The sequence below is a fragment of the Arachis hypogaea genome, chromosome 14 (assembly GCF_003086295.3).
Source record: "Arachis hypogaea cultivar Tifrunner chromosome 14, arahy.Tifrunner.gnm2.J5K5, whole genome shotgun sequence".
NCBI classification, from domain to species: domain Eukaryota; kingdom Viridiplantae; phylum Streptophyta; class Magnoliopsida; order Fabales; family Fabaceae; genus Arachis; species Arachis hypogaea.
In genome coordinates this window covers 133,763,882-133,787,351 of record NC_092049.1, presented here as the reverse complement: position 1 = coordinate 133,787,351, position 23,470 = coordinate 133,763,882, and the positions used below count along the sequence as shown (strand labels likewise).

The following is a 23,470-nucleotide window of genomic DNA, read 5'->3' as shown; positions in this document are numbered from 1 at the left end:
AATCTGAATCTGGTACGCCACGTCCTGCAAGGTGATGATGACCTCACCCCACGGGAGATGAAACGTGTGCGTCTCCGGACGCCATCGCTCCACAAGTGCCGAATTCAGAAAATTGTCAAAAGTGAAGTCCCTGAGTGGCACCGTGTCGCCAAATCCGACCTCAGCCAGATACGGGACGATGGCGTCCGGTGGAGGAAGGGTATGACTGACTCGTCATGGCAGTAGAAGGCGAGGCCTTTGTGGAATAAAAAAAATTAACTTATACAGAGATAATAAAAAAAAACTATAGTCTACTTAAGAATATAGAACTACTTCTACTTAAGAATACACTTTCATGTTTCTAGTCTACACATGTCTCTAAATTACATATGCCAGTAAGCAAATCTTAATTAAGTCATAACAATCTTACACAAGCAAATACAATTCTAAATTCATCCTATAGACCAATCCCTAAAACATTTTACTCCGTGCTTGTCACTACAGGACTACCCTAACAATGTCTACATACTTAGACTAACCAAACAGTACACAACTAACCTCAAAGTCGGCCGCCCCAACGTAATGCGACGTCTCGTTCAGTCTGTTGATGTCTCTGTTATTCGTCTGGCGTGCCATCACCGTATCATTCTCAAATATGGTAGAAAAGGGTTAAAAGAGGGGGAGAAAGAGCTTGACTAAGTCAAAATGGGGCCAAGATACACGCTGTAAACGACTTATACTTATAGGTGCGGTACGGCCTTATCTCGTTTACAATGTAAACGAGATAGTCGCATTGCAGCCGACATGTCTTATCTTGTTTAAATTGTAAACGAGATACATGCAATATCATCTCATTTACACTGTAAACGAGATAAGACTAAAGTATTTAAAACGGTAAATATTTTTTAAATTGTTTATTTTAGTAATTATTAGATTTATTTTATTTATTTAAATAAAAAATCCCACCATTTTAGGTAAGAGGGATGTTAGGGGGCAGCAACTTTTGGGATTTATAGCCATCAAATAGCCATCAATGAGGCTTTTAATGGTGTGAAATTAATGTGAGATTTCATTCAATGGCTCACTCTTCTTTGATGATTACATGTTGGCCATAATTTGATAAAATTACTCGCCCCTAAACTTTTCCTTTAGGTAATTATGTCTACTATAAAGATAAACACTATTTAATCACGGTTATGTTTTTCAATTGGACCAAAAGAGAGGATTGGTTTAATAATGGTATTCTGATATTCTCTACTATCACACTTGATTTTTATTTTAAAGACAATTAAAAATTTTGAAGTAGTTGGATTTTTTGGAACATTGTAATAATAATAGAAAAAATATTTGATATTAAAAAATATCAAAAAATTAATTTAAAATTTGTTATTTAATATAAAAATTTAATTATAAATTTTTAAATTATATAGATTTAATTATTCTTTTAAAATGATAAAAGCTTACAAAAGAATTAAAGTTTTATATATTTATATTTTTAGCTTCTAAATTTAAAAATATTTTTAAAAGTATCTAAGAAAGAATTTTTTTAAATTAATTTATAGTTTTTAAAATTTAAATATCTAATATAATATTGTAATAAATATAATTATTGATACTAGTACTTATTAAAAGTTATTTTTATTTAATCTATAATTATAGATAAAAATTTACATGCAGTTATATTCATGTGAAATTACTAATTAAAAATCATTAGATAATTTGATATCTCAACTTTATAATTGCATGTGAGATTTTAATGTAATTATTGTTGAGTTTGAAAAACTTATATGATGATCAAATATTATTAAAATATAAATTAAAAAATTATTAAATTTATTATTAAATATTTTATTTAATAATTTTCAATAGATTGTTTGGTAATTTTTGTTCAAGTGTGCAGGAAGCAAATTAGTTTTCTATTGGGCCAAAAAGCTAATCAAGTCCACTTTGAAGAATGAATTAATTTAGCCTTGGACAAATTAAATAGATCAAGTGGCTGAATTTTGTGATTGAGATAAACCCAAATCAGAAGCCCATAAACCAAAGTTGATAAATCAAAGAATGGAACCCAAGGATCTCAAGCATGCTTCCTTGCTCCATGCCTTGGTTATTGGAACCCAAATCTCAACTCAATTAAGTTCATGCCTTGGTAACTAAAAGAGAAAATTCAAATTGATTTAATTGCATTGAATGCCTTACACATTACTTTATGCCTTGGGGAACGGAAGTGGGAATTCAATTTTTTTAATTCCATTTATTGCTTCCTTTGAAAGTTTTCTCTCTTTTCTCTCCTCTCTCTTGCTTTTGGTCATGTCAATCCATCAAAGAAGAAGATAGAAGAAGCTATCAAAAGAAAAAAGACTATGAAGTATAAAGGCTATTGAAGATCTTTACTTCAAAAGGAAAGATTTTGGAAGATGGCTTCAAGATTTTGATGTCAAGAAAAGAAACAATCTGCCTCGATGAAGAAGCAAATCTAAGTTGATAAAAGTTCATTTCCATTTTTGTTCATCAAAGATAGAAGATAGCTTCTGAAGTCTCAAGTAGGAAGAAGCAAAAATAGAAGGCAAGAAGCTATCCTGGGTCAGAAGATCATCAATGGTCCGAATCCTTTCTTGGAGCCAAAGACAAGATCAAGGGTTCAGATTGAAGCAGCTTGATGAAAGGGTTGAGAGAGGTATATGCATGTTGGTTTTTCGTTTTTCCTCTCTCTTCTCTTTGACCGAACCACTGCTGCTCTTGGTTGGAGAAGAAGTTGCTTGATTGAACCTGTTTCAACCTTGAAAGCTTTCCCTTTTATATTATGGGTGAACGGCCAATGGTTGAGATCAAGGAGAGAAAGTGAAAGCATAGAGTTTTCGTAGCTACCCGAGCTTCCTGAGTTCTTCTCCTTCAATGGTGGAAAAGGCAAACATGGTGAGGTTTATAAGAAAAAGCCAGTGAGAGAAAAAAGGCAGTGATCAAATTAGAGAAAAGCCAGAGATGTCTCAGAGTTTCTTTGTACATCTATCTGTTGTGTGTCATGATCCTGTAGGAATTTTTCTGCAAGTTGGGTTAGCATTTTACTGTTGAAAGCTTGGTTTCAGTCCAAGTCAGATTCAGATTGGGTTTAGAAGTTGGGTTTGTCCCTGATAGGATTGGGTAGATCCTAGGGAAAGAATTGGTGATTATAATCTTGCAAAAGATAGTGAAATTCCATCATTGTTGTGATGGAGACTGGATGTAGGCCACATTGCACCTAATGGATGAACCAGGATATATCTGGTGTCAATTCTTCTTCTCCACCACTTTCTCTGTTTCTGTTAATCAGGAGACAAAAACAAAAGTGTCTCTCAACTCGGCACAAGACAAAACAAAAGTGTCTCTCCACTCGACACGAGACAAAAGCAGAAATATCTCCTAAAGTTTATTTGAAAAATCAGAAATTGAGATCCAGCAAAAAGGAGCTAAGATTCAACCCTCCTTCTCTTAGCCACTGATTACCATCAATTATAAATAGGGTTAAATACAATTTTGGTCCCTACGATATAGGCCAAAAAAACTTTTCGCCCCTAATCCTTTTTTTCCACACAAAATCATCCTAAGATTTAACTTAGTTTTAAAACCGTCATTCGGATCGAAATAGCCTTCTCCTTCTTCCAAAAACAATAAAATAAAAAACTTATCAAGTTTCTCTTCTTTTTCTTCTTCACCATCACACAACATTTCTTTTTTTTTTTCCTTCTTAATCACAGTACCAGGAACAAAAACAATAAAATAAAAAATAAAACCAATGTAATAAACATAAAAGCATAAGAACAGATTAGAATTGCAACAACAATGAAAACCAAAAAAGAAGAAGAATGAAATTAGAATAAGAACACAAGAAAGAATAATAATGAAATCAGAAGTGCAACAACAATGAAAACAAAAAAAAAAACAGAATTAGAATCATAAGTACAAAAATAATAAAATAAGAATTAGAATCAGAAGCACGAGCAAAACAAATTAGAAGCAGAATCGGAACCTTAGGAAGGATCAACGGCGAGGACGTGAAGCGGTGGCGAGGTTAATAGAAGCGACGGCAGTGGCGAAGTGCCACAGTGATGAGACACCCCTCTCCCTGGCCATGCGTTTTCTCTCTCTTTCTCTTTTCGTGAACTCCTCGATGGCGACAAGGCATGGCGGCAAAGCTGGGTCACTGGCTTGCGTCTCCTCTCTCCCTCTTTCACTGATTCCCGACGGCGACGACGACTCCAAGCCTCGCCGGCGCCGTCCCTCCTTTCCCCCTTTCCCCCTCTTTCTTTTGATAGGAATAAAACACACAATTTCCTACTTGCAAGAATCAGAGGAGAAACAATATCCACTCACAACAAGTATTAATACAAGCACAATAATACCCAATAGCATCAGAAAAATCACATAAACCAAAAATTAGAAACAAGCTAACACACCAAGATTTTTAACGTGAAAAACCTCCTCAATGAGAGAAGTAAAAACCACGAGTCACCAAGACCAGGATATAGCTTCACTATGATAAAAAATAGGGTACAAGAGAGTCACAAATTACTGTACAAAACGTGCATACAACAAGCCAAACAACCCAAGCTTCAAAGCTTACAAAACAAGAACAAGAAGATGAAAATACCACAAAAATAAAGCTACTGTGCGTGGCCAATATCTCCTGATACAGATGTTAAATTGAAGATCCGAACGGTAAAATCAAAGAATGAGATGTGTAGAACATACTATCCAAATTTGAGCTCAATCCAACGGTTAACGAATCTGTAGTAACAAATTTACAGAGACAGCTTTGTGTATGTGCGAAAATGACTTTCTCTCTTCTCTTCTCTCTAGTGTTTGGTGTTCTCTTTTCCAAATGACCTCTCTCACTCAACCCCAACTCACCTCAGCCACTTCAACTATTCATGGGCTTGGATACTAGCATTTGGGCTTTTTCTCCACATAGGAAGGGAGCCAAAAAACCCAACAAATCTCCCCCTCACGACTATGTGGAGGTAACTGCCAATCTGGTGATTAAGCAACAAACTTCAAACTTCCATCTTGGTAATGCCTTGGTCATCATATCAGAACTATTCTCATCAGTATAAACCTTTTCAAGTTCCAACAACTCAGCATCCAAAACATCACGTATCCAATGATACCTCACATCAATATGTTTGGATCGAGAATGAAAAGTTGAATTTTTACCAATATGTATAGCACTTTGACTATCACAAAACAATACATACCTCTCTTGAGTAGACCCGAGTTCCTTCAAGAGTTTCTTCATCCAAAGCATCTCCTTGCACGCTTCGGTAATGGCAATAAACTCGGCCTCGGTAGTAGACAAAGCAACACATTTTTGCAATCTAGATTGCCAAGACACAACTCCACCTGCAAAGTTGATCAAGAAGCCTGAAATGGATCTTCTAGAGTCAATATCTCCTGCCATGTCTGAGTCAGTGTAACCAACTAAAATAGGCTTATCACTTTCATAACACAACTTCATGTTAGAAGTACCACGAAGATATCTCATTATCCATTTTACAGCATTCCAATGCTCTCTTCCTGGGTTTGAAACAAAACGACTAACACAACCAATAGCATGAGCTATATCCGGTCTTGTGCACACCATAGCATACATTAAACTACCCACGGCTGATGCATATGGAACTTTTTCCATGTCTTTCTTCTCTTTATCACTTGATGGACTTTGCTTGCAACTCAATTTGAAGTGTGTAGCAAGAGGAGTACTAACAGCCTTTGCTTTCTCCATTTGAAACATGTGCAACATTGTCTCTATGTATTTCTCCTGTGACAACCAAAGTTTCTTCTCCTTTCTATCACCCTCGATTCTTATGCCAAGAATCTCCTTTGCTGGCCCAAGGTCCTTCATTGCAAATGACATTGCAAGTTGCTTCTTCAACATATCAATCCTAGAAGCATTCTGACCAACAATAAGCATGTCATCAACATATATCAAAAGGATAATAAAATCATTACTAGCAAACTATTTAACAAATACACAATGATCAGAAGTAGTCTTCTTGTAGCCTTGTTCTGCCATAACAGACTCGAACTTCTTGTACCATTGTCTTGGAGCTTGCTTCAAGCCATACAAGCTCTTCTTCAATTTGCAAACATGATCCTCTTTGCCTTTTACCATGAAACCTTCAGGTTGTTCCATGTAAATTTCATCCTTAAGATCATCATGAAGGAAAGCAGTTTTCACATCCATCTGCTCTATCTCTAAATCAAGACTTGCAGCCAAACTCAAAACAGTCCTAATAGAAGATCTTCTCACAACCGGTGAAAAAATTTCATTATAGTTAACTCCCTTTTTCTTCCTGTAGCCCTTGACCACCAATCTAGCCTTGTACCTTGGATACTGAGAATTTTCTTCATTCTTCAACCTATAGACCCACCTGTTCTGCAAAGCTTTCCTTTTGGCAACTTCACAAGCTCAAATGTTTGATTATCATACAAGGATTTCATTTCATCTTGCATTGCATCAAACCATTTTTTATTGTCGTCGCCTTCCATAGCTTCCGCATAACATTCAGGTTCTCCCCATTAGTCAAGGTCACATATCCATCAGTAAATGTTACATACTCACTAGAAGGATACCTCGTTGAAGGTCGTCGCTCTCTAGTAGACCTCCTAGGATGGAAACCTGGTGGATCTTCAGGTAGCTCAGGTTGATTATCAGCATCATCATCAACTGGAGCATCAATTGGATCTCCAATATCCTGGTCATCAGGAACCAAAGGCTCATTTTGCTGCATATGCTCCTGATCTTGATTCTCTGTTTGTTCTGACGAAGGAGGCGGCTGAACTGGATCTACATCAGTCAAGTCACTGCTCTCTTGTGATTGACTCTTTTCTGCCTTATCAATGTCTTCAATGGTCTGGTCTTCAACAAACTCTACATCACGGCTTCTTACAAGCTTCTTTTCAACTGGATCATAAAGCCTGTAACCAAACTCATCTTGACCATACCCAATAAAGATGCACTGCCTTGTCTTCACATCCAACTTGGACCTCTCATCCTTTGGAACATGAACAAATGTTTTGCATCCAAAGACTCTCAAATGACCATACGAGACATCTTTGCCCGACCAAACATGATCCAGAACATCATTATCTAAAGCAATTGTAGGACTCAGATTAATCACATGAGCCGCTGTAAGTAGCGCTTCACCCCCAAAAGACTTTAGGTAGCTTAGCTTCAGTAAGCATACACCTAACTCTTTCAATCAACGTTCTGTTCATCCTTTCTGCCAAACCATTCAACTGAGGTGTTTTAGGAGGTGTCTTTTCATGCCTAATGCCTTGCTGCTTGCAATACACATCAAATGGTCCACAATACTCACCACCATTATCAGTGCGAATACATTTAAGCTTTTTACCTATTTGCCTCTCAACCAAAGCCTGAAATTGTTTAAACTTTTCCAAAGCTTGATTCTTTGTTTTCAAAGCATAAGTCCAAAGCTTTCTTGAATGATCATCAATAAAATTAATAAAATAAATAGCTCCACTAAAAGACTGTACCTTCAAAGGACCACAAATATCGAAATGTACCAATTCTAAGAAGTCTAATTTTCTTGAAGGTTGATGCTTCTTGAAAGATAATCTTCTTTGTTTGCCAGCCATGCAATGAGAACATTTTTCCAACTCTGCATTCTTCAAACCTGAAAGAGCATCCTTTCGAGCCAAATAGCTAAGTCCTTTTTCACTAATATGACCAAGTCTTCTGTGCCACAAGCTACAAACTTCTTTACTTTCAATCGCATTCACACTACCTTTTGCAATCATGGCATGTATCACATACAAACTTGAAGTACCTTTTTCTCGAGCCACCACTAAATTGCCTTTAGTAAGCTTCCATTGTCCAAAGCCGAAAGTGTTTACAAAGCCTTCATTATCAAGCCTTTTAACTGAAACCAAATTCAAGCGAACATCTGGAGCGTGTCTAACATCTTTAAGTAGTAGCTTCATTCTCATATTAGTCTCAAGACAAACATCTCCTACACCAATAACTTTGGCCAAGCCATCATTACCCATCTTAAGTACTCCAAAATTACCTGGAGTATAAGAAGTGAAGAACTCCTTCTTCGGTGTAACATGTATTGAGGCGCCACTATCAATTACCCAGCTGAACTCATCATCAGAAACAAGATTGACCTTGTACTCATAATCAGCAATATCAACAGTAAGAAGATCATCTGAAATAGAAGATACACGATCATTACCACTATCATCCTTCTTTTCTTGCTTACCTTTATTTTCCTTTTTTCAAAGATAGCAATATTTTTGAATGTGACCCATTTTGTGACAGTAGTGACACTCAACATTCTTGTATCTTCCCTTGGATTTGCTCCTGCTTTTACCTCTACCCTTTTGAACTATATTCTAATTTCTCCCCCTGGTTTCAGTGACTAACATTTCAGAGTGTGACGAAGAATTCTGCGTCTTCCTTCTCATCTCTTCATTTAAAATGCCACCTTTAACAAGTTGCATGCTCACTTTACCATTCAGAGTAGAATTAGTAAGAGAGATACGAAAAGTCTCCCAAGAATCTGGTAGAGTATTCAGCAACCACAATCCTTGAACCTCATCTTCAAACTTGATTCCCATGCTTGACAACTGATCCAAAACCCCTTGAAATTTATTCGAGTGATCTAATACTTGTGATCCCTCATTGTATCTCAAATTCATCAACATATTCAACAAGTACAATTTATTATTGCCAGACTTGGAAGCATACAAGGATTCAATTTGATTCCACAAAGCCCTAGCATGAGTCTCATTAGCAATGTGATTATAAACATTATCATCCACCCATTGCCTAATAAAACCACAAACTTGTTGGTGTTTAAACTCCCATTCTTCATCTGTTTTAGATTCTGGTTTTTGTGTAGAAAATACGGGTAAATGTAGATTTTTGACAAACAACAAATCTTTCATTTTGCCCTTCCATAGATGGTAATTAGTGCCATTCAAACTTATCATCCTAGTAGAATTATTTGCCTCTATCTTTCAAGCAAGTTATAACTAAATACCCAAAACTGAGCTCTGATGCCAATTGATAGGAATAAAACACACAATTCCCTACTTGCAAGAATCAGAGGAGCAACAATATCCACTCACAACAAGTATTAACACAAGCACAATAATACCCAATAGCAGCGAAAAAATCACATAAACCAGAAATTAGAAACAAGCTAACACACCAAGATTTTTAACGTGGAAAACCTCCTCAATGAGAGAAGTAAAAACCACGAGTCACCAAGACCAGGATATAGCTTCACTATGATGAAAAATAGAGTACAAGAGAGTCACAAATTACTACACAAAATGTGCATACAACAAGCCAAACAACCCAAGCTTCAAAGCTTACAAAACAAGAACAAGAAGATGAAAATACCACAAAAATAGAGCTACTGTGTGTGGCCAATATCTCCTGCTACAGATGTCGAATTGAAGATCCGAACGGTGAAATCAAAGAACCAGATGTGTAGAACACACTGTCCAAATTTGAGCTTGATCAAACGGTTAACGAATCTGCAGTGACCAATTTACAGAGACAGCTTTGTGTATGTGCGAAAATGACTTTCTCTCTTCTCTTCTCTCTAGTGTTTGGTGTTCTCTTTTCCAAATGACCTCTCTCACTCAACCCCAACTCACCTCAGCCACTTCAACTATTAATGGGCTTAGATACTAGCATTTGGGCTTTTTCTCCACATAGGAAGGGAGCCCAAAAACCCAACATCTTTCTCTCCCCATCGGTCGCGTGAGTAGTGACTCCCTTCTCCCTCTCATCCTGTTTCTCTTTCTCTTTTTTCTTTTATTTTTTTTAATTTTATATTTTTTTAGTTATGGGTAATTTTATAATAAAATTTAAAATTTAAAATTTAAAATTTAAATAAAAAAAATAATTTTAAAATCAAGTTAAATTTTAGGGACGATTTTTTGTAAAAAAAATTGGAGATGAAAAAAATTTTCGATCTATAACTTAAAGACAAAAATTATACTCAACCTTTATAAATACTATAATTTTTAAATATTTTTCAAAAAATAATTTTAATAAATTACTTATTAAGAGCAAAAGGTTTACCAAAACAAAATTTCATTCTTTAAAAAGTTCAACACCTATATTAATAATACTTCCACAAATCTTATTCTCGAAGTGAAAAACAAAAATTTTATTCATCCCATAAGTAGAAATGTTCATGAATCAAATTTGATTTGCATGTCGATCCAATTCACAAGACTATCGAATTGTAGATTTAATTTAGATATTCGTATATCCGATCTGCATATTCGTAGATCCGCAAAAATAAATAACTAAATATTTTTTTTATATTTTATTTCAACTAATAATTATTATATATGTTGTATTTTTATTATTTAAAAAGATATATTTAATAATATTTTAAAAGTAAACATATTTAAAAAAAATTAAAAAATAATATTTTATGGATATTTTTTTAATAAAAATAAACTTTTTAAAATGTTTATATATTTTGCGAATATATTCGGAAGGAATCCGATCCCAAAGAAAAAAATTAGAAAAATTTGATTCACCAGTTCAATCATTTTAGTGCGGATAAAATCAAAATTTTAGTCATATTTAATTATTGGATCCGATTCGCATGGGGGGAAGGGGGAAGGGGGAAGGGGGAAGGGAGCCGCCATTTGGCGGGAAAATTTCATGAAAAACTTTTCACATTCTTATTTATCCATTCCTTAGTTTCCGCCATTTCATTTTCATTACAATCAGGGTTTCTAAAGGGAGAGAAATAGGAATAGGGTTAGATGTCTTCGTTTATCAATTCTAGTCAATCTTCTCTTCAAATGGCAGAACCGATGTTAATCGATCTTGACGCTAAACTCCATCCTTCGAAAGATCCAAAACCTAATCGACCCAGAAACGGTTGGAGTCGCAAGAAGGTTACCTCGATGTTGCAGAATCTGAAGACCGCTGAGGAGAAGCAAGCGTTCGTCGAATCGCTCGAAAAGGAGCTTGAAGGGTTGTTCAGTTACTACAGGGAAGTGATGGATCAGAAGGTTAGCATTGAACTTGGAGAGTGCGGTTCTAGAAACGGTGTTGTTGCTGCGCTTATGGAGGAGAGCGAGCTTCCGCTGTCGAAGCTTGTGGATGAGATTCATGACAAGTTGAAGAATGGTGATAATGCTGCAGCGGTGGAGCAAGTGACTCACGCGTCTGTGAAGAGCAGCGTGCTTATCTTGGGACAGAGGATGATGTACGGTGTGGCCAATGCCGATGCTGATATATTAGAGGACCAATCCGAATCCTGTTTTTGGTGTTGGGAGGTGATTGATGATTCTTTACATACTATTCAGTCTTTTTCGTAGAACTGTGTTAATGTAGAGTATGATTCTTTATAATAGAGTGAAATTTTCAAATACCTAGAGATTTCTTACTATGATCCATTATCTTCTTCTAGAATTTTCTTTGAGAAGGTAATGGATGTTTATGGAAACAAGGTGGTCCATATTGAACATGGAATGGACTACAACAAGAATTATCTTCTTGCTCCAAAAGCATCTAAAGGATTTTGATATGAAAGCCAGTATATATTGCAAATTTATATTTCAAGTTTATACGAAATATAGGTTATTTTTTATGGAATATCTGTCTGTTGATTAATTTGCTATTGGGTACTTTGTAGACCAGGGATATGAAATTGATTCCCAAATCTGTTCGAGGACAGTTTGTCGTTCGGCGTACTTGCAGGAAAAGAATACATGAGAGGATAACAGCTGTCTCTGGTATTGTGTTTCCTTGAGTCATTTTATGTAATTCATAGGCTAGAAGGGTTACATTGTGCATGTTAATTAAAAAATTACATGCCAGTGTTTGTTGTGTTTGGCCATTTTCTAGATATTTTTATTGAGTTCAGTGCAAGGGGTAATTTGCCAGCATACTGTGTATATTTGACTTGCACCACATTTCAGAAATGATATCATCAATGAAGAATCTAGAGAGTGAGCGAAATTACAACCAAGGAATATTGAAGGCATCAACAAAGCTTGGTAAAGCTATTACTGAGGCAGATATCCGTTTGTTAGTGGATGGATTGTTTCAGAAAAACAGCATAGACATGTACGTCATTACATAATGTTTCCCTGTTATGTTGGATATATAAATTTACTTGATCTGATTTATTTGAATGATATTTCTAGGGATAAGAAGAAAGCAAACCTAGAAGAAAAATTGCTAGTTAAGAAGCTGGAGAAAAATAGGAGGGAAAGTGAGAAAGAGAAAGGAAGCACGACCAGTGAAATGAAAAGAGAAATGCAGCCTGGAGTAAGTTTTGTTTGATCCTTTTTTGTACTTTTGTTGTGTTAATATTGAAATTGCTTATTTCTTGTCGTTGTTTATAGACAGTCTTTAGAAATATCAGCTAGCGCTCATTTGAGTTGAAAATTTATATTGCCAAAGAAAAATAGATAAAAAAAAGGAAAGGTGAAAATGCAATAAAGCATTTGCAGGAGGTTTAATACGATTTGCATTTAACTTCTTGGCGCTACTACTTTTCTAGGATTGTTTGTCACCTTTTAGATTATTTGTTATAACTTGCGGTGGTTAAATATGTTTTTCCCCCTAAGCTTTAGTATGCAGTAAAATGATTTCACCTTCTGAGTACTAGAGATTGTTTTCTCTGTGCACTTTTTTGCAGCAGTTAGATTCGAAATTATTGCAAGGTGAAGCACAAAATGATGAGAAAAGTGGTGAAAAGAGGAAACCGCAAAAGCAGGCAGATGAAGCAGTAAAGAGTCAGCGTCGCTGAGAGAAAGAAGAAGCTGAACTGAAAAAGAAGCGTTCTATACAAAAGCAAGCCTCAATCATGGAACGTTTTCTTAAAAGAACTAAAACTGATAGTAACCCTGCATTTCAGAATGATGATGTCCCACCCAAAGAAATTGCACCTGATTTGTCTAGTAATAAGAGTGAAAGTGTGACTGACTCAGCTACTCTTTCAATGGATAGTACTTTTGCATCAAGTAGTGAAATTGTGCTTGAGAATATTCGCAAGTAAGTTTTTTCTCTTCTTTTCCTTTGGGTTTAGTCTTTAACCAAGTTGTTTGTAGGTCTCAGGAGAAAAAAAATCTGACTTTGCAGGTTACACTTTTCAACATGGCGCAATTTAGGTCAGTTAATTAGGTCAAACAGAAAACAAAGATGGGGTTTACGTCAAAAACCCAGGACTGAGATTTTTAAGGAACTTAAGCTGACGGGTTCTAAATCTGATGCTAATTATGATGAGTTGGGCATGGAAGGACTTGAAGACAGACCGGGAGAATGCAGTTCTGATATTGGATCATCCCCAATGAATGTAGATAGTTCACCTCCTGAGGCTAAGAAGTACTCTCGGGCAAAACAATTATTGCAGTTTGATAAAGCTCATAGACCTGCCTTTTATGGTATTTGGCCCACAAAAAGGTTAGATTATGCTCGAGTAGATTTTGGGGTTAGTGCTATGTGTACTTAAAGCCCTTTACTGGTCATCACTATTAAACCCTCATTTGTTGATTAAATTCTTGAATTTGCATATTTGTTGAAATATGTATTTGTAGTAATGCTGTTGGACCACGCCATCCTTTAAGAAAGGACCCAATCCTGGATTATGATGTCAGCAGCGATGAGGAATGGGAAGAGGTGCATTGAATTTTTGTATTTTAAGTTGATGAAATATCAAATGGATTCCACCTGCTAACGTGCATAATTTTCCAGGAGGAACCTGGTGAAAGTCTTTCAGATTGTGACAAAGATGAAGATGAATCTCCAGAGGACTGTCCCAAATCTGATGAAGAAAGTGAAGATGGGTTTTTTGTACCTGACGGATATCTCTCAGAAGATGAGGTAGAGGCTGTGCTAGTGTTGTACTCAATTTGCATGTGTTATGTTTCGAATTCAGTGATTCCAATTTGGACCTTTTGGTATGTTCCTATATGCCTGAGCGTCATTAACTCTGTTTATTCTTATGTAGGGTGCACAAGTGGACGGAATGGAAGTTGACATTGAAACTGAGGGGGTTGATAGCACGCCAAGCAGTAAGGATGACAACGAAAACGAGGAGTTTTATGCATTACTTCGACATCAGAAATATTTAAACAGTTTGACAGAGCATGCTCTTCGAAAAAATCAACCGTTGATTATAACAAATTTGACTCATAACCAGGGTCTGTTATTGGATCAAAGTCTAAGTGGAACTCCTAAACAGGAGCAAACGTTCTTGCAGGCCTTGAGTATGTGTGTAATACCTGGTGGCTCATATATAGAAATATCTATAGAGAAAGTGCAAGATGAGGACCACGAAGCCTGTCTCCCTAATGATAAAGGTGGTGCTACTTCTTTGTCTGATATGGCTCCTATACTGGACTCAGACCTACCAATAATTGTAAGCTTGCACGGGTTTCATTAATAACTTGTATCTCTTAGGGATTGCTTTTGCAAGACTGCCCTTTATTTATCTGTGTTGAATTTTTAGCTTGATATTATGCTGCAGTATGCATATTTTATCATCTTACAGGGTAAGGCTATTTTTCTAGGTTACTACTATTCAGAATTGTTCTCAGAGCATAAATAAAGTGTTAGGGTCTTTGCAACAGAAATTCCCATCTGTCTCAAAGTCCCTACTAAAGAATAAAGTGCGTGAAGTATCAGACTATGTTGATAACCGCTGGCAGGTATGTGAGCTTGAAGATTCCACAATCTACTAATTGCTGGCTCAAATGATTCCTTTCCGTTCATACAGTGCTGTATTGAGTCTATTGGTGTGATACATTTTACTTTATGGTCGATGTCATGTTTGTATCTTAAAATCATGTTCTTACTTTAATCCAGGTGAAGAAGGAAGTTTTACTTAAGCTTGGCTTGCCTGTTAACCCTGGTATGCAATTTTGATTTTCCCACTCATTTACCCAAATTTTGATTTAGTTTTCCTTCATCTAAATTAAATGTATATATGAACATGCAGAAAAGAGAAGCATTGCTGCATTTTTCTTCAAAAGATGCTTGCCACCTGCGGATGGAAGTGTGAGACCCGGTGAAATTTCACCAATATCATCCCTGAAATCACATTCTGGCAGTAATCAAGAACAGCAGCAGAGTTCGTACAACATCTAGTCCAATGATGTCATTACCTAATGGCATTTCTGCTCCTTTCAGATTTATGTTTATATTTTTGTGAAGGTTGGAGGTGTTAGGGGTCGTGTTTAATGATCATTAAGCTAGTTTCTGGTTACTATTTGTCGATACTGTCTGCTTTTTCTGTATGTATGGCATTCACAGAACTGTCAAGCGACTACACTATACATGAAACAGCGCAAGTCTATTTGCGCCATTGGGAGTCTCTTATTATGCAATATGAAATCCAAAGCTGTATTGTATAATAGCACCATGCTATAAGCTGGACTGTAAAACCGAGAAAGAAGTCAACACCTCCAGTACAATCGGCCCTTTCGTTGACTATATTTGTCTTACTCTTACACTATTTTGTGTTTTGGACTTTGGTAGCTGATGAGATCAAATGAAATTGAGATGTTTCTGATTTGAAAAAGAAATTCTAGATGTCAGCAAAACATTGACTAGTTGCTTTTTGCTTGCTTGATTTTTCTCTTTCTATTTATTATTTCTTGTTCTCAAGAATTTATAAAGAAATAAAAACATAAATTCAGAGCACAAGAATTATCCCTTTTTTTTATCAAAATTTTAAATGCATGAAAATGGACATCAAATAAGCTTTGGTATTAATACGGTATAAATCTTCTAAATTACATGTTATGAATACGTCACTATGACCGTGAATTTCATTACCCCTCCCCCACACAAAAAAATGTAAACGATTGATGGTAAATACTTTTGATTGTTCTATTTTAGATTGGAATGCATGATCGATATCACATTACAATTTCAAATTCTTATGATTCAATAGTCAACTAATAAAATTACAAGTTTTACAAAAACTTATTCAATAGGCTTAGATGCCTAACTCGGTCATCACAAATACGAGTAGTAACAGCGAGTAACCTTGTTGCATATTTCTTTAACCAATCCAACACCATAACACATGCAGCACTGCAGAGCCCTAGACTCTGCTTTGGGCATTCTCAGGAAAAAGTGGTTGTGAGTTGTGACTGGGATTACATGATCTCTATGATGGCTTCAATTCTAAAGAGGTATATATATTAGTCGAACCCTCAAGTTTCAACCAATTTTTAGACTGTGGTGACCTCACAAAAATAAATCTATAGTTAGAATCATCCAAAGAAAGCTTTGTCAAGGAGAGTGAGTAGTGAGTACTAGTGAACCCTTCCAACCAGTGTTGTTAAGCACTTCTCGTTTTGCCAATAGCGTATGCCAACAACAATGGGATCGAAACACCATACCCCATGAAATGGAACACAGGGTTCATGTCATAAGCTTTTGTCAGAGTTCTGCAATTCTGTAACAGAATAGTGAAAAGTGACAAAATGAGCGAAGGCTAGAACAAAAGGGAAAACAAAAAATAATAGCCAAAAAACAGTTAAGCCTTACCATAAAATGCTTCGTACAAATCACCAAGCACACCACAAATAGAAGCTTCCGAGTCCGTCGGTTGCATCTTCTACTGTTCAAATCAATATCATCTTTTTTTTTCCCTGAAGACGCTAACATGTGCTCCCGGTAAATTGCTCTTTCAGCCGTCAGTGCACCTGTCACTAAAATTGCAGGCAAAACCACGAATAATAGATGGGGAAGAACCACCACCATGATATCCGGAAATCCAACATACTCATGCTGCCCCTTTCTATCAGAAGTCTCAATAACCCAGCCTCTAAAGGTCATGTATCCTTTCCTTTTCGCTTCGGTAAAAATATACCCCATAAACCAGGGAAACAATATAAGATAGAATAGGTATCCTACCCAACAGAACCACAACGTTTGAACCCTACAGAGCTCTTGGAGAATCCATAAAACACCACTTATGAGCCCTTTATTGGTGAGAAAGTTCTTGTAAGTGTATATCTTCTTTGGAAAAACAAGAAGAGCTTTTGGAAGAAGAAGAATGAAGAACATAGCATAAAGAGCAGACCAGAATAACGGAAAATATAGTGCAGCCCATTGACATCCCATGACCAAAAACTCCTTCCAGCTCCAAGAAAACTCGAAATTGTGACCATTAATGGAAAATGGCCTTAATTCACTAAAAGTTGATCTGTCCATGTTGTCTTTTGCTTCAATTTGAAGCCAATACCTATCAGGAGAAGCATCCTCATAGGCTTTGTAATTCCATGGAGCAACATAGAGGCTCTCCCTGGAAGCCTCATCAGCATGCTTATTCATTTTTGCCTCTGCCACTAAAACAAGACTTCCAGATTGCAAATCATAGACCCTAGCCATAACAGACACCATTGGAGAATCAGAAAACACCAGAGATCTAATTGTCTCATAAGACGACAGGGCCACATTTTGACATTCATAGTTGTGATGGGATAATGATGTCGACATGAAACGAGAGTCTAAAGGAAAAGTGGGTAATATAATCACATCTTTGGCTCCTGACTTGAAATTGAGATCAATGAATGAAACATGGCCTCTATCAATGGCTAAAATTCGCATGGCTCTATTCCATCTCCAATCACCCATCTCCCACTCCCAAAACTCCTGAATTGGTGGAACTTCTGATGAACAATTTACAGTACTTCCAAAAGAACTCCGATGCATGTTAGTCTGAAACAGCTTCTGGAAAGGTAGAAACTGATTACCCAACAGATGGTGTCGCTTTAAGTTCTTACCAAATTTGATATGGAGATGCCCACACAGGTAAGCTGAGATGGAATGCTTTAGGAAAACATCTTCCAACGTCCTTCCAGAACCAGACGGTGCGGAAAATGAGAGTGGAAAATGCCCAAAGGCGATTTTGGTAACAGGTTTTTCTGACTGAGAATCCCAGCGTGAGAGTTCCAAGTCTAGATCACTTAGTAATTGGTCTGTGGGATGCCCAAAAAGATTGGTTGGACCTCGTAAGCCAGTCAACATTGTGGTGTCCAACCCAACAAAGAGATGTTTCCGCAATGGTGTCTGTGTCGTTGTATGCAAGCATGCATGAATAAACAAGGGAAAACTATATATATACATATACATATAATTCAACCATGGTTGACTCAGCAGTGTTACTGACAAGGAGAGATTTTCTAAATTGACAGAAGAACATACAATCCACCAAAATGATAGAAGGGAAAAGGGTAACACTATTGACATATAATTCAATATGAGCAAATGACATATAATTCATATGAGCAAATGACTGAGCGAGTAAGCTGACCTCAAGGGTAACACTATTGACACTTCCAGTCCTGCCCAACTGCCCACTGATGCTGAGCTTAGAAAAGAAATCGAACGAACCTCCAACATCCGGTACACCGAAATTATCATGATTGCCTCTCAGGTCAAAGAACAAGCTCTTGTCAATCCCACTCCTCTGAATAACACTGTCCATCACAGTCTTGTATTCCATCCACTCATCCTCATTTTGCTTCATTGTTAATAAGTCCTTGCTTTTTCCATCTGGACAGTGGCAAATTCAACATAACACAATAAACAACATTAAAATAAAATCCTAACAGCACCCTCGTTGAAACATGAAAAATGCTGATAAATTCAGCTGATTAGCATGTATGAAATTAACATAATTACATAACATTGTTTACAACATCAGCATAGCATGTCATATAACAACACCCCACACAGAAAAAACAACATCTTCGCTCATTGAAACATGAAAAATCGAAACAGAGACATACCAGTAAGATCACCAGTGATGAGGACCAAGGAGGGGTTGATGAAGGAAAGTGCGGGTCCCACGAGGTCATGGAAATCGATGGCTCTGTCAGGATGGTGAACACTGAAATGGAGGTCGGAGAATTGAACCACCCAAAGCACAGAATCATAGGCACCTTTTGTTTGAATCACCCTTTCTTCTGTTTTGCTTCCATTGCCAGCAGTTGTTGGAGTGTAGAAGGAGCTGAAACAGAGAATCACAAGAAGAAGGAGGAGGTTCATGTTCCTTCTTCGTTGGAGGTGAAATCGTGTTACCCTTCGCTGATTTTGGTTTTGAATCCGGAATTTTTTTTTTTTTTTCGTGGGAAAAATTGACTTTGGGCAAAGCAAGTTGATGAAGTAGTCCAAAACCCTTAATTTGGTTCATGAAAAGCAATGTGATGTAGTGAAAACAGGTTATATTCTAAATTAAGCAAAATATATTTGTATTCTTGATTAAATATTTAGATTTTATCATGTTAATTCCAAAATATTCAATATATATATATAATTTAAACTAATCAAATAAAATTAATTAACATAATTTAGAGTAGTTTTATAATAACTATATAAATATTTGAATAAAATGATAATTATATCCTTAGAATTTTAACTTTGATCTAATTAATCTCTTAAAAAAGATACCAATTAAATTATTGATGATAATAAAGAGTGGATATTAAATATTAATACTATTATCCTTTTTTTTTCTCAAACATCTTCTCTAGTGCAGCAAGATAATTTAACATCTTAAAAGACAAATGATTTTTCAATAAATAAAGAAATTAGAGGATGTTTAAAGAGTCATATTAAAATGATCAGCTATTTGTTTAATATTTAGTTATTTACATACTATTAATTAAGAAATTTAGTTTAAGATAATGTACAATTTTCTTAAAACTGAAATAAATTACTTTTGAACAGAAATATAACTAAAGTATACTCTTTTTTTTCCGTCATGGCAAATATACGTGTATGTTTTTGGCATAGCAATTCATTTCCTAATTGTGTTTTCCCTTTTTGGTGTTGTTCATTTTGAGTGTGTTAATTTTTGGTATCGAGAAGTCATCATTGTTGTTTCAAAATTATTCAAAAATAGTCACCAAAAAAAAATTATTCAAAAATACCCAAGTGAAAGCCCAAATTAACTTTTCTCTAGCTTCGGGATCATATATTTAAAATTTAAATTCTAAGCAGATGAACGCAAAAAAAAAAAAAATTATTCGAGTTAATTATTAATTTAGTATTCAAAAAATTCAGGCGTCCATAAAAAAATATCTAAAAAATATTATCGATAAAATAGTCTATAAATAATTTGAAAATGTGACAAAAATAACCAATAAATATCATGTTTTTTATAAGCGACAAAATTTTATATTTAGCAAATGACTTATCGACTGCATTTGAATTTTTGTAGCAACATTTGAATAAATATTTCAAAAATATACAAAAAAAAAATTCAAAACAAAATTTGCTCTCTAGGTTTTTTTTTTACTTTTTAAAAAAATTTGGTTATTCACAATAATTTTTTTTAAAAAAAATCACTTAATATAAAATTACCAATTTTTGAAATAAAAAATATCTTATTTTTCTAATGATACTTGCAAAAAATTATATCAAAATGTGATTTAAACAATATTTTTTGTTAATATATATATTTAATACCTAATTCTATTTTGTTGTATTTTTTAATTTTTTGAGAACTTATTTATTATTAATTAATATTTTTTAGAATTATTTTTGTCAGCATTATGAATTTTTTTAGTACTATTTGAGTAGTTTATTTTTAATTGTTCTATATAATATTTTTAAGTAGAGATCATATTTCAAAATAAAATGAAAAAAATGCTTCAAACTTAATTTTCAATTATCATATTTATAATTAGAAAAAATTAATTTTTATGTACTTTTATTAGTATAAAAAAATTTGTATATCATAAAAATAACAAACTTTTAAATTGACTAATTAAAAAATTATTAAATTCATAAATATAATTAGATGATAATGTAAAATTTTTTGTACCGTCAATATATCGAAATAAAACTCTTACAAAATACTAAAATTGGTAAATGAAAATTTTTTAATAAACGCATTGTAAGTGAAAAGTGATCAACCTAATTCCATTTCACAACTCAGGGTGTGTTTGGGAAACTCGTTGTGATAAAATTGTGAAAGAATAGGAAAAGAATAGATGAAGAAATTTTATTGATTGTTGATTGATTGAATTGTACTGAAGTGTGTTGTAAACTATGAAGGTAAAACTAAATATATATAGAGCATTGTCCTATGAAAGATAAAAGCAAATAAAGATAAGATAAGAACAATTAAAGATAAGATAAAGATAAGATAATAAAGACTAAAATTAAAATTGAATTTTTGTATTCTGTTGGGCTGAATTTGTGGGCCACGATACTTCTTTATTGTTGTCATGGGCTAAAGTAGAAGAGTAGTTTAATACGTCCCCGCAAGCTGGTGGATGGAAGATGTCAATAATCCACAGCTTGGATAAGTTCCGATGAAATTGTTGAGAAAAGCGCGTCTGACGTGGTGACGCGGAGGAAGATGCGTGCGGCAGAGCTTGAGCTGCCTACTGCAAAAATATAAAAGGAGATGCTGTGCTTGAGCAGCGATCTTTAAACAATTGCGTGCGGCGGAGCTTGAGCTGCCGACGACAAAAATACATAAAAGGAGATGCTGTGCTTGAGCAGCGATCTTTAACCAATTGCGTGCGGCGGAGCTTGAGCTGCCGACGGCAAAAATACATAAAAGGAGATGCTGTGCTTGAGCAACGATCTTTAAACAATTGCGTGCGGCGGAGCTTGAGCTGCCGACGGCAAAAATACATAAAAGGAGATGTTGTGCTTGAGGGAGAGAGAGCAAACAGCGATCTTCATAAAAAAAAGAATGAAAAAATAAAAAATAAAATAAAAAAATAAAAACGCAACAAGATTGATCTTTAGAGGGCGCGTATGGCGCAATAAGAGTGGTCTTCAAATGGCGCGTAGAGCGCAATAAGAGTGCAGATGGAACTGCTAGAACAGATGCACATTGAACTGCTAGAACAGATGCAGATTGAATTGCTGAAACAGAATACTGACGAACTCCCGGAAGAAGTTGCAGATGAAATGCTAGAAGAAGGCGCAGACGGAATTGCTGGTAAAGAACTGGGATAATCAAAACTGTGGTAGAATTTTCACTTGGATGCATGTAACTAAATCTATGATTATTTATTGTGGGAGGAAGTTGAAAAAGAAGCATGGTGATTTCTCACCGAAAAGATGATAACTTATATATCCTCCTCAAGGAGGATACCATGGCTCTGATACCATGATAAAATTGTGAAAGAATAGGAAAAGAATAGATGAAGAAATTTTATTGATTGTTGATTGATTGAATTGTACTGAAGTGTGTTGTAAACTATGAAGGTAAAACTAAATATATATAGAGCATTGTCCTATGAAAGATAAAAGCAAATAAAGATAAGATAAGAACAATTAAAGATAAGATAAAGATAAGATAATAAAGACTAAAATTAAAATTGAATTTTTGTATTCTGTTGGGCTGAATTTGTGGGCCACGATACTTCTTTATTGTTGTCATGGGCTAAAGTAGAAGAGTAGTTTAATACGTTGGAAGAGAAGAAACACGTTTAGACTTTTTGAAAGCTTCAACTTTTGGTTTGGCAAAATTTTTTTCCATGAACGCAGAAGTGATTTTGCTACCAAAACCAACGTTTATAAGAAGCAACTATTTTTAACTTCTGCGTTTTCCTAACGAGCTTTTAGCCATGGATACTAACCATTTATTTATCTTTTACCAACTTTATCCTTCATTTATGTTATTATATTATTTATAAAATTCTTGTTATTTCTATTTATATGAGCTCTATTTTTTTATTATTTATTATTTATATTTTTTTCAACTGTTTATTTGATATTATACACTTTTATAATTGTGATTTTTGTGTATTATGTTTGTTATTATCTTTTTATAATATGATTTATTGATTCTATTAGGTAAAGTAAATTAAACAAAAAATTAACTATAAATAATAATAATAGTAAAAAATTATAGCATACTAAAAAAAGAGTACTAAAAATATTAAAAATATATTATATAAAAAGATCATACAAAATTTTCAGATTTATTTCAATTACTATAAAGTAAATATTTAATTTTTTTATTATTTTCAGTACTCTCTTTTATAATTGTAATTCTCATATACTATGTTTTAGTGTAATTTTTTTATAACATAGATTATTATTCTATTAAAAAAATAAATTAAATAAAAAATTAATCATAGATAATAATAAAATCATAAACGTTGGATTCCAAATTAATATTAAGAATAAGATTATTGAGAATATTAAAATAAGAATACGATGTAAAAAAAAATACTAAAGTAACATTCTTAGTTAATACTTAAAAAAAATGTAACATATTTAATTAAATATTCTTTTATATATATATAATTTATATTGTTTTATTTTTATTTAAAAATATATTTTATCTATTTTTATATGTTATTTTTATTTTAGTAAGTAAATATTAATTTTATTATAAAATTAATTAATAAGATCTATTTAAATATCTAAATTAGAATGATAGGATAATATAAAAAAATTATTTAAGTTGGGGTCTATTTTAGTAATTTTTTATCTAAAAATGATTTTAAA

The 23,470-nt window shown here is 34.4% G+C and overlaps 2 protein-coding genes across 2 annotated transcripts; one reads left to right on the top strand and one right to left on the bottom strand.

Moving 5' to 3' along the window:
- The first annotated feature begins 10,600 nt into the window (after nucleotides 1–10,600).
- Nucleotides 10,601–15,555, top strand: LOC112744296 (chromatin assembly factor 1 subunit FAS1-like). Its single transcript, XM_072215091.1, is given in 12 exon segments — nucleotides 10,601–11,298; nucleotides 11,658–11,757; nucleotides 11,944–12,091; nucleotides 12,172–12,295; nucleotides 12,669–13,024; nucleotides 13,112–13,432; nucleotides 13,567–13,648; nucleotides 13,724–13,852; nucleotides 13,980–14,390; nucleotides 14,542–14,679; nucleotides 14,837–14,882; nucleotides 14,970–15,555. Coding segments are annotated over 12 exon segments (2,523 nt in total). The 5' UTR covers nucleotides 10,601–10,779; the 3' UTR covers nucleotides 15,119–15,555.
- A 282-nt stretch (nucleotides 15,556–15,837) lies between these two features.
- LOC112744297 (putative metallophosphoesterase At3g03305) lies at nucleotides 15,838–19,207 on the bottom strand. Its single transcript, XM_025793870.3, has 4 exons — nucleotides 18,778–19,207; nucleotides 18,300–18,541; nucleotides 16,529–18,055; nucleotides 15,838–16,436 (listed from the first exon to the last, which is right to left on the bottom strand). The coding sequence occupies exons 1-4, from the start codon at nucleotides 19,034–19,036 to the stop codon at nucleotides 16,320–16,322; spliced, it is 2,145 nt and encodes a 714-aa protein (XP_025649655.1). The 5' UTR covers nucleotides 19,037–19,207; the 3' UTR covers nucleotides 15,838–16,319.
- Nucleotides 19,208–23,470: the final 4,263 nt, after the last annotated feature.